Here is a 13,310-nt window from a genome sequence, read left to right as displayed (position 1 = left end):
TTAATATGAAGCCTTAACATGTGTGAAATGGCATGCAGTTTTGCCTTCATTGATTCTATTGTAATGCTTTTCAGAACCTCTTTTTTCTTCCAGATACAATTATTACTACTGGTAATCAGTCAAAGTTGGTTTTTTTTGAAGAGATGTCTTTTACTGACAGTGCTTTATTGAAGGAGATTTGATTTATAATGTTTCAATTTACCTGCTATGGTCGTATCAACACATAACATTTTGCTTTAAATTTCCAACTGTTACCACTGATGCTGCCCAAAGTATGAGTGTTGGTATACAAAGGACTACAAGTAATGTTAGATATTTGAGAACTGACCTGTTCAGAATAAGATTTAAAGAAGAGTGGTCAGCTGGGAAATGTTATACTTGTAGCACAGCCAGCAGTAACTTTAATAAGAGTCTCAAATTCATGGCAGCACCTCAAAATGTTACTTAAATAAGAGAGGTTTAACACCATTTTTAAATCGTTGCTTTAAACCTGCAAAAACTAAAAATAAGAAGTAATTTTTCTGCCATTCAAATGGTGGGTTTTTATTCTTGAGTTTGGTTGCATTGTGAAGGTAAAAAGTAGATCCTAGTATAACAGGTTGTTTTCTCTTTAACTAGTGTTAGCTTTCCAGGTAAGTGCAAAGGTTTGCTGTATAATCGTTTACTGTTGTTTTTTCTGGCTTTTAACAGGAGCAAATTGTGCACAGCAAAACTGTGCACATATGCACAGTTGCATATGTGTTTTTGTTGACAATGGATGTTTAGCTCCTATTGACAGCTTGTAAATGAGAAATTGAGGTAATAGGCACTACAGATGGGAGATGTTAGCTTTCCTTTTTTTTCTCTTTTACAGACTTGGGTCGCATGTATAACCTTGTATCTCGAATCCAGGATGGCCTTGGAGAGCTGAAAAAACTTTTGGAAACTCACATTCATAATCAGGGTCTAGCTGCAATTGAGAAATGTGGAGAAGCTGCACTAAATGCAAGTATCCCATTAAAGCAAGTCTCTGTGCTGCACTTTTACATTAGGGGATAGTGAATGCTTCCTGATAAAACTTCCAGTTTGTTTGTTTTCCCTCTCACTAATTTAATTTGTAAGGGCTTGGCAATTCTCAAATGTTTGGTAGAAGGTTTAAAACAAAATTCTCATCACTCTGTTTCTACTCTTTAAATTTTGGGGGTCTTTGGGGTGTGTTTTTTTGCTTTCATTTGGTTTGGGTGGGTTGTGGGGATTTTTGGTTTGGTTTCAGTTTGGTTTTGAGGGGGAAGGTGAGTTTCCTTCTGAGATTTTGCTCTCTGTTAGGATGCCATGCTGCTTGGAAAGCTGACTGTGCAATTACAACACCCAACACTTACAATACAAGTACACCTGAAAGTCCGCTGTTTCAAGAAGCATTATCTCCAGTCAACTGTCATTTATTTCATCATCTTAAGGAATTCTGACTTGGATGGGACTATCTAGAGAAAGTTTCTGTTGGTTTAAGTTTTTTGACAATGTCTTTATTCTGTTTCGAAAAGCATGAGAAATAGAAGAAGAAGGAGGAACTGAAATGGTTGGAAAGGTCACAATATAAGGAGGAGATCAGATCTTTGGAAAAGGCTGCTTTTTCAATTTTTATCCCATAATTGTAATTTCAAACTTGATTCTGTATTGATTAGGGTTGCATCTTGGCAACATGAAGGTTTTTAAACCCTTTGCCTGCCTTCTTCTTTATGCACAATATGATGTTTTCCAGGGGAAAAGAAGGAGTGAAACACTGCACAAAGCAAGATCAGAATAGAATATAGATTCTGGTAAATTTTATTTAAAGTGGAATTCAAGAAACGCTTTGCAAATGCTCTCAGGCATTGTCACTGATAATACTATCATTACTGTGATTTTCAGGGTGATCCTGTGCAGAGCCAGGGGTTGGACTTTGATGATTCTTGTGGGTCCCTGAACACTATGATTCTATGATTAACTTTGATTTTTGACAAAGTTTATTTGAACTTACAGCTTTCCTGAGAAGTTCTTAAAATAGCTTCATACTAAAGCAGTAATCTGTATTGAGTGGTGTAGTGTCTGTTGTTCTTTTCTGTTGTTTGAAGTACACAGCTTTTTAGCAGTGTTGATCTTTTATGAATCATGAAGTAATCTTGAAGCAAGTTCAGGAATCTTCAGTTTCATTTGTAGGTGTCTCTGTGAAATTTGAGATCAGATCTGCTCTATGCTTTGCACATCCCCTAGTGGTCATTGCTCTTGAGGTTTTTTCCTGCTTAGGCCTTGAAGAATTAGGCCTCCAAAAAAAATGAAAGCTCTTTCTCCAGGAATTATTTCATCTTTCAGAGAGAGGAGGTCCAAGACTTGCACATATTAGTTGAGTCCAACCATTTACAAAACTCTTCCTGCCTCTGACACCTTTTCTTGTTTCCACTTCTTTCTCTTTCATTCCTATTCCACACATTTGTTCTTCATTTTCACAGCAGTATCTCTGGTTGTTACCCTTGGGAACCATCTTGCCTTTTCTTGCAATATCCCACACACCACTGTATTGCTGTTCATCATTGCACTGTTAGTCCTCTGTCACACTTAGGATTGATTCTTCCCAACCTCATTTACCTGTACTGTGTCTAAACAGATAATCAAGTGAACAAATGCTTCTCACTTTCTCTGTAGTCAGTGCAGAGAAGTAGTCATACCAGCCAGTCTCATTTCACCTGCTTTAGACTTCAGTGCAGAAGGAGTTGTGCTCTAGTCTCTGTTAACTGTATTAACAAGACTGCTTTTCAGTCAGAAAATTGGCTGCTTTTTGTGCCTTTTGTTTGTTGGTTTTTTTAGCCCTTGTAATCAGTACTTTTCTGAATGTCCTTCAGATCCACTTGCATTCCTTATCTCAGAAGCTCTCAGTAATCTCAGTTCTTCGTCTCAAGCATGGCATGAGAGTGGTGGTCCATGGTGTCTGTCTTCAGTGACAACAGGAAATGTTTTTCAAGATCCTGATAAAACCCTGCCCATATTCCTCCACTTCTAGCCAACAAGACCTTCTGATCTCCAAATTGAAGACTTCCAGCCTTTTTTAGTCTTCCAGCCTGTTGTGTAGTAGCTGTCCTGTGTGCCTGATGATTTTCTTGCCCATCATTGTCCCTACTCCTTGACTCCAGTCTATTGAGAGGCAAAGATCAGTAACTGCACAAAGAACTCAGTCTGAGTACAGTAAGCTTGATGTTTATTGGCATTTGGCTGCCACTGGGTGCTGAGCACATAGTTTTTAAGAGCTGCCAATGATTGAAGTGTCTGTACTAAGTTGTACCTACTGGATATACACCAGTCACATTCTTACTACAGAGATTTTCCTCTATAGCAGCTGCCACTTTATAATTGTCCACCTCTCTCAAGAGTGACTTGAAATAAGTTTAAGTCTTTGAAAATGTTTTCAGGGTTGAGTAAATACTTTGTTGTCTTTTGTGTGATGTGGTACACTCTGCACTTTGGTTGCTGTAAATGAAAGCTTGCAGTAACATGAGTCAGTCCTGGACATAAGACCTGAACTAGTCTGGGTACTGGTTTACCTTCAAAATGTTTCTAATACATCATAGACTTCCTCTGCACAAATTCTCTTGGATCAGTGAATAGCTCCATTTTGGAGGAAGTAGAAAGCAGAAAGTCAGCAGGTTGCAAAATCCAGTCTCTCCTTATTGCAGGATCCAAAAATGTATGTACAGACAGTGTTGGATGTTCATAAGAAGTACAACGCTTTAGTCATGTCTGCATTCAACAATGATGCTGGCTTCGTGGCTGCACTAGACAAAGTAAGTGCATGTAGTGGCAGATGCTGGACTTGGGTTTTTTTTTTTCCATGCAAAATAAAAAAAATTGTCTCCCAAAATTTCACTGTCTTTTGTGATTTATAGGCTTGTGGTCGATTTATAAATAATAATGCAGTAACAAAAATGGCTCAATCATCCAGTAAATCCCCAGAGCTACTGGCACGATACTGTGACTCTTTACTAAAGAAAAGGTATGTCCTCAAAGACAAATTATTATTTCATGTTGGCTTTTATTTTAAAAGGTTGTAGCCTATGAAGTTTTATACTGTCTTCAGAAGCACAATTTGACTTTGCAAGAAATTAATTTTATCAAATTCTGGATACAAAAATTTTGGTGGGACCATTCCTAAAGGTTGTGTTGTTTGGTATTCTTTTTAAGGAAAAGTGGAGGAAATAAGCAAACCTTTCTTGCCTTATAGGAATCTTAAGTTTTTGTTTTTCAGTAAAACTGAAGGAGGTAGGGTTTTTTACACTGAAAAACTTAAATTGTGTTGTATCTTGTAAAGAGATGCACATTCCCTTTTTCCATTAAAACTGTTGCTTCCCTCCTTTTGTTTTTTCTATACCTTCTTCTATCTGGGCAGAAATTGAGGAGAAAAACTGCTTTCTAACGTTTCATAGTGCATATTTTAATTCAAGCTATTTGGCTTTAAGTGATTCAGCAGCTCATATCCTGAGTTGATATCAGTTCAGTTCATACTGGATTGGTGTCAGTTTTGTCCCATTTCTAGTTGTTTTGGCAGAAGAAAAAAAGCCACCACCAAACAATCCAAAAATGGGAGACCTTGCTCACTTTTCTCTTTCCCATCTCCTCTTTCATTCAGCAAAGGGTTTATTTTCTCCTTTGCAACTACTGACTGTGTACATGGTAGATTTGGGGTTTGCCTGGTGGGCAAACATGAGATGGAGGAAGACAACGTGGTGCCACCTGAGCTTTTACCCAGTCAAGTCCCAGCTCTGTGAGCTGGTTTCTTCTCACTGTACTACCTAAGATAAGAAATAAAGATAGCATTTAGCAGCAGGAAGAGAGAGGTCCATGTTTAGGCTCATAAATCCTCAAAAATACCAGGCTGCCAGCAAGTCCCAAGCAAGTCATGGTCCAGGAATTCAGCCTGTGACATTTGGGAACCTCAGAATTGCTGACAGGTGGAGCAATTACATTGTTTTCTCTTTAAAGAGCCTTTGATCCCAGAACTACTAAAATTTGCATTCTTTGATTTCTAAAGCTTCCATATGCATCCATATGTTGGTTTAATTCTGCTGGTTTGGGACTCATTAAAAATGCACTACTTTAATTGCAGCTCAAAGAATCCAGAAGAAGCAGAATTGGAAGATACACTCAATCAAGTGGTAAGATGTCTATAAGTACATACAGAATATAAAAATTATTTTATTTTGTTTATAAAAAACCCCTTACAGCAGATTTAAAGTGGCTGTATTGAAGTTATACTTTTGCTTAATCTGTATATGCATATAAAATGTATAATTTCCATGACATCTTTTTATATCATTATATATCCACATATATGTAATATACTCTACATGTGGAATATACAGTTCTTGTTTTAAAATAGTATTCATATTTAAAGCAAACTCCACCAGTCCCTCCACCCTCTCTCAAAAAAGCCCAAAAAAACTCCCAATCTTTAAAATTTAGGTACAAATCAAGTAGTTCCTGCTACATCTTTTACAAGACAAATGTTCAAATATTTTTCCCTTACAAATTATCTTGGCTTTTCCAGATGGTTGTCTTCAAGTACATTGAGGATAAAGATGTGTTTCAAAAATTCTATGCTAAAATGCTGGCAAAGAGACTTGTGCATCAAAACAGTGCTAGTGATGATGCTGAGGCAAGCATGATCTCCAAACTAAAAGTGAGTATTCCATGACTGTCCCATGATTTGTTGCCTTGCAGATCTTCACACTGTTTTGGAAAGCATTGACATGCATCCTTTCATTTGTTTACTTTATGCACAGAAAAATACACAACCTATGGGTTTTTTGTTTGTTTGTTTTTTTAAATCATAGGAACTTTTAGTGCATGCCTGTTGGAGCTAAGCTTAATTATTCTTAGCCAAATGAATGACATGGATTTAATTAGTCAAAGGAATGAGTACTGAAAAGTAGCTTAATTTTCTTAACCATATTTAGGCAGAATTAAGCAAAATACAGTTGACTACCCTTTGAGTAGTCTGTTTCATTGTGTTTTGCTTAATTTTAGACAAAATTTTTGTCAGTTTTCAATGTCAGGTAAAGCTCATATTCCAGGGGGGATGGGCACGTTGAGTAAGGGAAATATGGAACTTTGTACATCTTCTGTTAAGGAAATAAGTTCCAACACTTTGTTCTTCTCATTAGCCAATGTCCAAAATGTGTCTTGCTGATGTATCTGTGCTTTTAAATACAGCAAGCTTGTGGTTTTGAGTATACCTCCAAGCTGCAGCGGATGTTCCAAGACATTGGTGTAAGCAAGGATTTGAATGAGCAGTTTAAAAAGCACCTGACCAATTCCGAACCATTAGATTGTAAGTAACACCTTTACCTAAGTTACTGTTGCATAGTATAGCTTCCTCTTATTGCTGCAGAACTAAGTGTGTGAGGGAAATATATGACTTTCTCATATTGCCACAAATTAGAGTGCTGATTATGATAGCTGGGATGTTTAAATTAGGTCTTTAAATTCTAGGTCTGTTCTTTGTCTTCTAGTAGCTCTTTATGTATTTTCTGAGTAGCCTCCTCCTGATTTTAGAGCTCACATTTAGGTACATAACTAAATTAAGTTGAATACTGTCTCATCTTTTTTTTTCCCTTTTTTTATGCTTGATTGGAGAGATGTTTTTCTTTAAACAGTTTTGATTTTTAACTGTTTAATACTTAGACTTATGAGAAAGTATTAAGGATATTGTTTTCCAGGTTGTTAGATGCCCCTGTCACCTTTTTATGCTTTCCTTTTCAACTGAAGCACATTGAACCAAATTCTGTCAAGAGTTGATAAATATTTCTTGGATTACAATTAGAGTTGGGTATCATCAGGTTTAAATTTTACTTTGTTTTTGTATTGTTTGTACTTGACTTGACCAAAATACCTTACAAGTATAGGTGTGAAGGTCTGTTCTTGCAGTTGTGTACTGTGGAGTGATGATGAACACTTTCTCTTTTAACACCGAAGTGGGAAAATTGTAACATATTGTAGGGATAGAAACAGAGTAATAACTTCTCCAAATAAGAGAGGATTGAGTGCCTGTAACAGTAAATCTAAAGCTCTCCAACTGCAGGGACATCTCTCATGAACAGCTTTGGTTATGCTCTGACAAAAATAAAATAGTGCTTAATGATTTTTTACCATGTTAGTTTGACCATGAGCCAGAAGTATGTCTGTGTTAGAACTGGGACTGTGTGTGAAGAGGGAGTTAGGAGAAAGTGGGATAATGCAGCTGATCCTCTTCTCCTGTCTTTCAGTGGATTTCAGCATCCAGGTGCTGAGTTCTGGATCGTGGCCGTTCCAGCAGTCCTGCACATTTGCTCTGCCATCTGAGGTGAGGCACTTGCTCCTGGTTCATCTGAGCATGGAATGATCCTGAGAGAAATTTTTTTACAAGGCTGTCTCCTTCCATTCTGTTGTGTATCAAAGAGGACTGTAAAAGTCTCTGATATTTGCCTCTTTGGCCTGAGGATATTTGGAACAAGATAATTGAGTAAGGTAGTTGGAGGGAACTGTGTGAAATCTGTGTTTTCGTATTTTTCCCATGAAAACTCCCTGGTTAATGAATCTTTCTTCAAAATATTCAACAGCAACTAAAGCAAATCTTTGTTAGTACATTTTTCTGGGTTTACTTAATTTAAGAAACCTTTTCATACCATTGCTTCAGCTTTGCCCAGTAAAATCTTTAGATATTATAGTCAGTTTTCTGCTGAGTACTTATCCAGAAAAAAGACATGAATATTTAACATGAGAAATAAATTCAATGCTGTTACCTGGAGGATGAAGGTGGTTAAAACAAATTGCTTTTCTAGCCATGCTTAATGTTTCATAAAAGGAAGAATGAACCTTAAGTGCTGTTTACATTTGTGCTGTTAATGATATTTTAAAGGGGAAATTTATAACAGAGGGAAATTTTTCATCCAGTCTGCCAAATTTGAATATTATGAGTTTCTATTCAGACTATTTAGACAACATGGTGGTTGAGGGTGATCAGATTTGATTCCATAACATGTTCTAGTAATGGTAAAGGAAGGTAGATAATTATTTATTTATTTATTTATTTATTTGTTACTCATGTTTTTATACAGTTAGAACGGAGCTATCAGAGATTTACTGCATTTTATGCCAGTCGTCACAGTGGAAGAAAATTAACATGGTTGTATCAGCTGTCCAAAGGGGAATTGGTTACCAACTGTTTCAAAAATAGATACACATTACAGGTAAGGACAAGTCATACCAATGGAAACACTTGGTGATGGCTGTTTTCAGAGGACTGGATGCAGCCAGTAGAACCTTTATATATGTCTGTTTTATTTACTATACTGATACTAAAGATCTGTGTTTAAAATTGACTTAGAAAATGGAACACATTGCCTGTGGTTTAAACAGGTGCTGAAAAGCATTTTCTGAGATAAATGCAACCTCTTTTCCTAGGATCTCATGCTGCTTATACTTTCCTGTCTGCTTTCTCTCAAAAAGTAGATGGGAGAAGAAACAAGATAGTGTCAGGCTTTGACCTTGTCATCATAGGTTAACCCTGTGATGATAGAGATGGATCAGCTTCTGAGAGCTGCGTGGTGTATAAATTTGGTTTCATTATTCTGCTGGAGTTGGGAGGGTTGTGAGGATGAATTCAGCAGTCTGTGTTGGGTGCAGTGGAGATTAAATGGGCAAGAGTTGGAGTGACAGAGGAAAACAAAACTATATTGGCAAATACAAGGATAATGCTTTGATGCCATAATAGACAATTGGATGGAGTGTCTGAAGCAAGCTAAATGATTCTAATCCTGGGGTTTATGTTTAGATAATGCTGGAAGGGGGAGTTCTGGTTGTAAAAGCAACATTTGATTTTTTCTTTGTAATTAGCACCACTTGGGTATTCTCTGTTGTCCAAATATTCCAGTGTATGTGTTTAACTGGTGTGTTACAGGCTGTTCAAATTCAGAAAGTGTTTGTAAGTTCTTCTTTTTTGATTTCCCCCCTCTCCCCTCTGTTCTTTGTTTTTGGATTTGTCAGGCATCCACATTCCAGATGGCAATTTTACTGCAGTACAACACAGAAGATGCCTACACTGTGCAGCAGCTGACAGACAGTACTCAAATAAAAATGGTAGTGACTTTGCATGTTTTACCACACTCTTGTGAGCAAGTGTTTTGGTCTTCAGTGCTCTTCCTGCTATCATAAGAAATTTGGATTACATATGCTTGGAGCCAGAACCATCTTCTGTCCCAAAGGAGACAGATGTGCTCTATTCTTGGTCAATTCACTTTCCTGGTTTACTTTCCTGTAATCATAACTGCCTGGTCTTCTGATGAGTCTTAGTGCATGTACATTCCTGCTCATGACTGGAGTGAATTGTCTAGCTTCCTGCTGAGCTCTGGGTAGAAGTTTTCAGTGTTTCAATTCATACATTTTAATGTTAAAAGACAACATTTTAGCAAAACCAGCATTTTCCTTTAATGATTGATCTATGCATCTGTCATTCTTTTATATCTCAAGGCTTTTTTACATGAACATAGTAAATCTGCAGTTCATTGGCCAGCTCTCTCCTGTGGAAAAGGTTCCCTCCTTTTCTTCCCAAGCAGGCTTTATGGCCCACAATTCGACATTTATTTGACCTTTAGCAGTAGGTTTGAATCAAGTCTGCTCTGACTTCTGGAAAGTTAGGTATTCCTCTTCAGTAGGATCTTTACTTCTAGAAATACGTACCTAGAAATTATTGTTGCTGATGGATTACAACAAACCCAGAAGTCTTAGGGGGTTGTAATTTATTACAGACTGTGGTAAAAGAGCAACTTTGTAGGCCTGCACAGAATATTGCCAGTAGCCTTCTGGGTGAGCAACCAACAGCAGCAACCAGAACTGATCCCTGTTAAAACAAAAAGATGTTAATCAGAAAGCAGAGAGTCCTTGCTTTCTGAAGTTTAAGCTTGCCACGGTATATATATTTGCATGGTTTGGGAAAAATTATTTCTTAGGCATATAAGTCTGCTTTCAAAACAGTTCCTAAAGCAGCAACTGGAAAGATCTCTTGTTTGGAATTAGTATTTCTCAAGAATTTTATTATATTTGACCAACCACAAGGGGGGATACGTCATAAAACAATGTCCTTTTTGGGTGTTATTTCTGTGAACTTAGTTTTTACTGCTTTTTCTTGCCCCCTCATTTTGCAGTGTTCTGCACTCATTAGTTCTTAGTCTAAATATGTTCATTCTTGTTCAAGTTTTTAAGTTAGACAAAGGTGCTGTCTATCTGCACTGATAATGTTTTCTATAATTTTGTAGGATATCTTGGCACAAGTTCTACAGATACTCTTGAAATCAAAATTGCTTGTAAGTACTCTTGCTTTCTCATGACCTGCTTAACATACAGTGAAATATGTTAGGCTATTTATTTATTTACTTGTTTGTTTGTTTATTTATTGCAGGTTTTGGAAGATGAAAATGCAAATGTTGATGAAGTGGAGTTAAAACCCGATACTTTAATAAAACTGTATCTTGGTTACAAAAAGTAAGCAAATGTAGATCCAATATGTACCAGCATTAAGGGAGAGGGCTCATGAGTGGTGGGAGATGTGTGTGATTTCAGTTCTTAGGCTTTGACTTTGTCATAAAGTCATAAAAAAAGTCAAGGCCTGATGTATTTTCATATGTCCTTTCTGTTCCTCAATTTTTGTCTAGTTCTTGAATAGTTCATTCAAGTGATGCCATTTTGCCAAGCTGTTACTCACAAGCACTCAGCAAATCCATGATATTTTATAAGGTTACAGTAGTGTCCAGTGACCCACAAAGGTCAAAGGCCTAAATGTTCATCCACTACTGCTAACATGAGAAGATCAGGCTTGTTTTATAACCACGGTGTATACAGTGATTTGGAGACTTAATAAACACAATTTTCAGTAGGTTTTATTACTTACTTTAAGCAGTTGTGTATTTTAAGCTGTTTACAGCACTGTAGTACTTCTTATCATGCTTACCAGAGCATAGATATAAACACACATAAATTCAGTGAGGAGTTCAGTGCTTCCTGAAGATAAGATCTCAGGTGAAAGAAACATTTTAAAACCTTTCCTTGTACCTCACCCTTTATCTGCTTTCTATCCCCCTTTACTGAATTAAAGGTTTGAGAATTCATGGTCTGTTGCATTAATGCAGTGATGGAAACAGCTCAGGGTTGCTGCATTGTGCAGCAGCTACTTCCCAATTTATGATGGGGAGCACTGTGCTAAATAAATAACAGTGCAGCTAACAAACAGGCTGAGCAGAGCCCTGTGCTCCCTGGTGCTCTGGTGCTGAGGTTTGCTCCACATTTGTGACACAGGACCTTGTCTTGAGTGGCCTCATTGTGGCAGTGGGCTCACCTCAGCACAGCTGTCAGTGCCAGGGAGTCTGTGAAAGAAAGGCAGAGCTCAGTTCCACAGAGCAAACAGATTTCTCCACATTATAGTCAGAATCCTGTCTGTAAATCAGAAATTCTGTAAATCAGATTCTGTTTCCATTGACTTCCTTTGTCCCCTTCACTGACTCCAAGCTTCTTACTACACACAGAACTATTTTAAATACAGTGCAAATGTACAGTGCTAGTTACACAGATCACTAGGATGGATTTAGTAAGCTGTGAGATACCAGAAAGTTAGTTTGTTTCATTGGTTGGTTATGGGCATTTTTTATTTTTATTTTAATTCTTTTTTAATTTGAATACAAGCATCTAAAATTTTCACAACAACCAAAGTCCTGTATTGTTGTAAAGTAACTATGGTGCTGTGGCTTTTATTTTGGAGTTGGGTTTTGTTTGGTGTTTTTTCTGTTTCTTAGGTTTTTAAACAGTCTAATTGTTCATTAATTTTTGCTTTTCTTTACAGCAAAAAATTAAGGGTAAACATCAATGTGCCAATGAAGACTGAACAGAAGCAGGAGCAAGAAACTACACACAAAAATATAGAGGAAGACAGGAAACTACTGATTCAGGTGAGTTTTATTGCAGAATGCTGTCATGAACTCAATCACATCTGTGTAATAATTTAATGAAGCTCACTGTAGGGTTTTCCTAACTTTTACTAGAAAACAACTACATTGCTCTAACTAGATTAGAGTTCAAAAAAATTATTTAAAATATTCTTAAAGGTGAGTCTGTAGTAGAAACTGGAGGAAGGCACTTCTACAGACAGGATGTGTTCATTGACATTGTTCTAACCTGATGTTGATGAGTGTTTGGGTTCCTTGAATACATGTTCACCAGACCTTGTCCTTGGTGAAAACTGAATAGTAAAAAAATAGTAATACCCAGGTAGTATGAAATCAGCATTGGTTTTGTATCAGTTCATTTGGAATCCACTTGAGAGGCAGAAGGAAATACAGAAGTACCACTAAGACAGTGTCACAGTAAGGTTAAATATATAAAGAAGGCTTTTTGCTACACAAGCAGTTTTGTGTGGCTCTTGTTACCAGTTGGTGCTATTATTATTATGACTGACTGACTGTAAGCACAGTTCTAAAAATTCATGTGTCAAAACCACTTTTGATGCCTGTGTGCTGTGGAGACTCTGAGTCCTTGAAGTCTGTGAGTAGCTGACACTGGGCAAAGCTTCTCCTGTCTGGTGCTCGAGGTGGTGCTGGTGCTTCTGCAGGGGCAGACGTCACCTAGGGGAGTGACATGGCTTTGCACAGAGGGACAGGTACTGTGCTCATAAACACACCTTCCCAACTTTGCTGTGCAGGCTGCTATTGTGAGAATCATGAAAATGAGGAAGGTTCTAAAACACCAGCAACTGCTTGGAGAAGTGCTAACACAGCTGTCCTCAAGGTTCAAGCCACGAGTTCCTGTAATTAAGGTATGTGAGACCCACATCTCTGAACCTGGATTCCAGGAGGTGAGGAGGATATCTACACAGACAAAACACTTGTTTCTGAATTAAAAAGGAGAGCTATGGAGATGGGATGGGCAAGGACAGATTTTTTTTGAGTTGCGAGTAGGAAATATTTTAACCAGAAATATTGCATTTCTCTTAGGGTACTATGCATCTTTCACATTGTTGGCAGTGGTGGTAAAATAGTATCTGGATTGCATCTTTTTTACATCAGTGTCAGCTTACCATTGCCCTTGATCCAGACTTACCTTTTGTTCCTGCTCTCCCAGTTGTGGGACAACAGTCAGCCTTGGGGTTAACTCAATAAGTTTCCTGCTTTCCTTTACAGTAAAAATGTTGGGGAAGGGGGCATTGTATTTAATTATTTACTCATAATTATATTGATTATATTAATTATTCATTTATGTATATTAATTTCTTCATCAGTTTGTTT

At 37.3% G+C, this 13,310-nt stretch overlaps 1 protein-coding gene across 2 annotated transcripts in view; it reads left to right on the top strand.

Moving 5' to 3' along the window:
* The window catches only part of CUL1 (cullin 1), a 52,048-nt gene that overhangs the window by 37,749 nt on the left and 989 nt on the right, over positions 1-13,310 (top strand). Inside the window, exons 9-21 of one of the 2 annotated variants that reach the window (XM_005485914.4) lie at positions 854-984; positions 3,684-3,791; positions 3,894-4,000; positions 5,111-5,159; positions 5,552-5,683; positions 6,217-6,334; positions 7,269-7,345; positions 8,100-8,231; positions 9,028-9,120; positions 10,296-10,343; positions 10,439-10,521; positions 11,873-11,978; positions 12,728-12,841. In XM_005485914.4, coding sequence (XP_005485971.1) covers positions 854-984; positions 3,684-3,791; positions 3,894-4,000; positions 5,111-5,159; positions 5,552-5,683; positions 6,217-6,334; positions 7,269-7,345; positions 8,100-8,231; positions 9,028-9,120; positions 10,296-10,343; positions 10,439-10,521; positions 11,873-11,978; positions 12,728-12,841 — 1,298 coding nt within the window. Of the gene's footprint in view, positions 1-853; positions 985-3,683; positions 3,792-3,893; positions 4,001-5,110; positions 5,160-5,551; positions 5,684-6,216; positions 6,335-7,268; positions 7,346-8,099; positions 8,232-9,027; positions 9,121-10,295; positions 10,344-10,438; positions 10,522-11,872; positions 11,979-12,727; positions 13,231-13,310 lie in introns of those variants that run through there. The other variant, XM_014266270.3, reaches the window with a different exon arrangement.

Source organism: Zonotrichia albicollis, chromosome 1 (assembly GCF_047830755.1).
Source record: "Zonotrichia albicollis isolate bZonAlb1 chromosome 1, bZonAlb1.hap1, whole genome shotgun sequence".
Classification (NCBI taxonomy): Eukaryota; Metazoa; Chordata; class Aves; order Passeriformes; family Passerellidae; genus Zonotrichia; species Zonotrichia albicollis.
The sequence above is the reverse complement of the archived record's forward strand: the minus strand, read 5'-3'. Positions and strand labels throughout refer to the sequence as shown.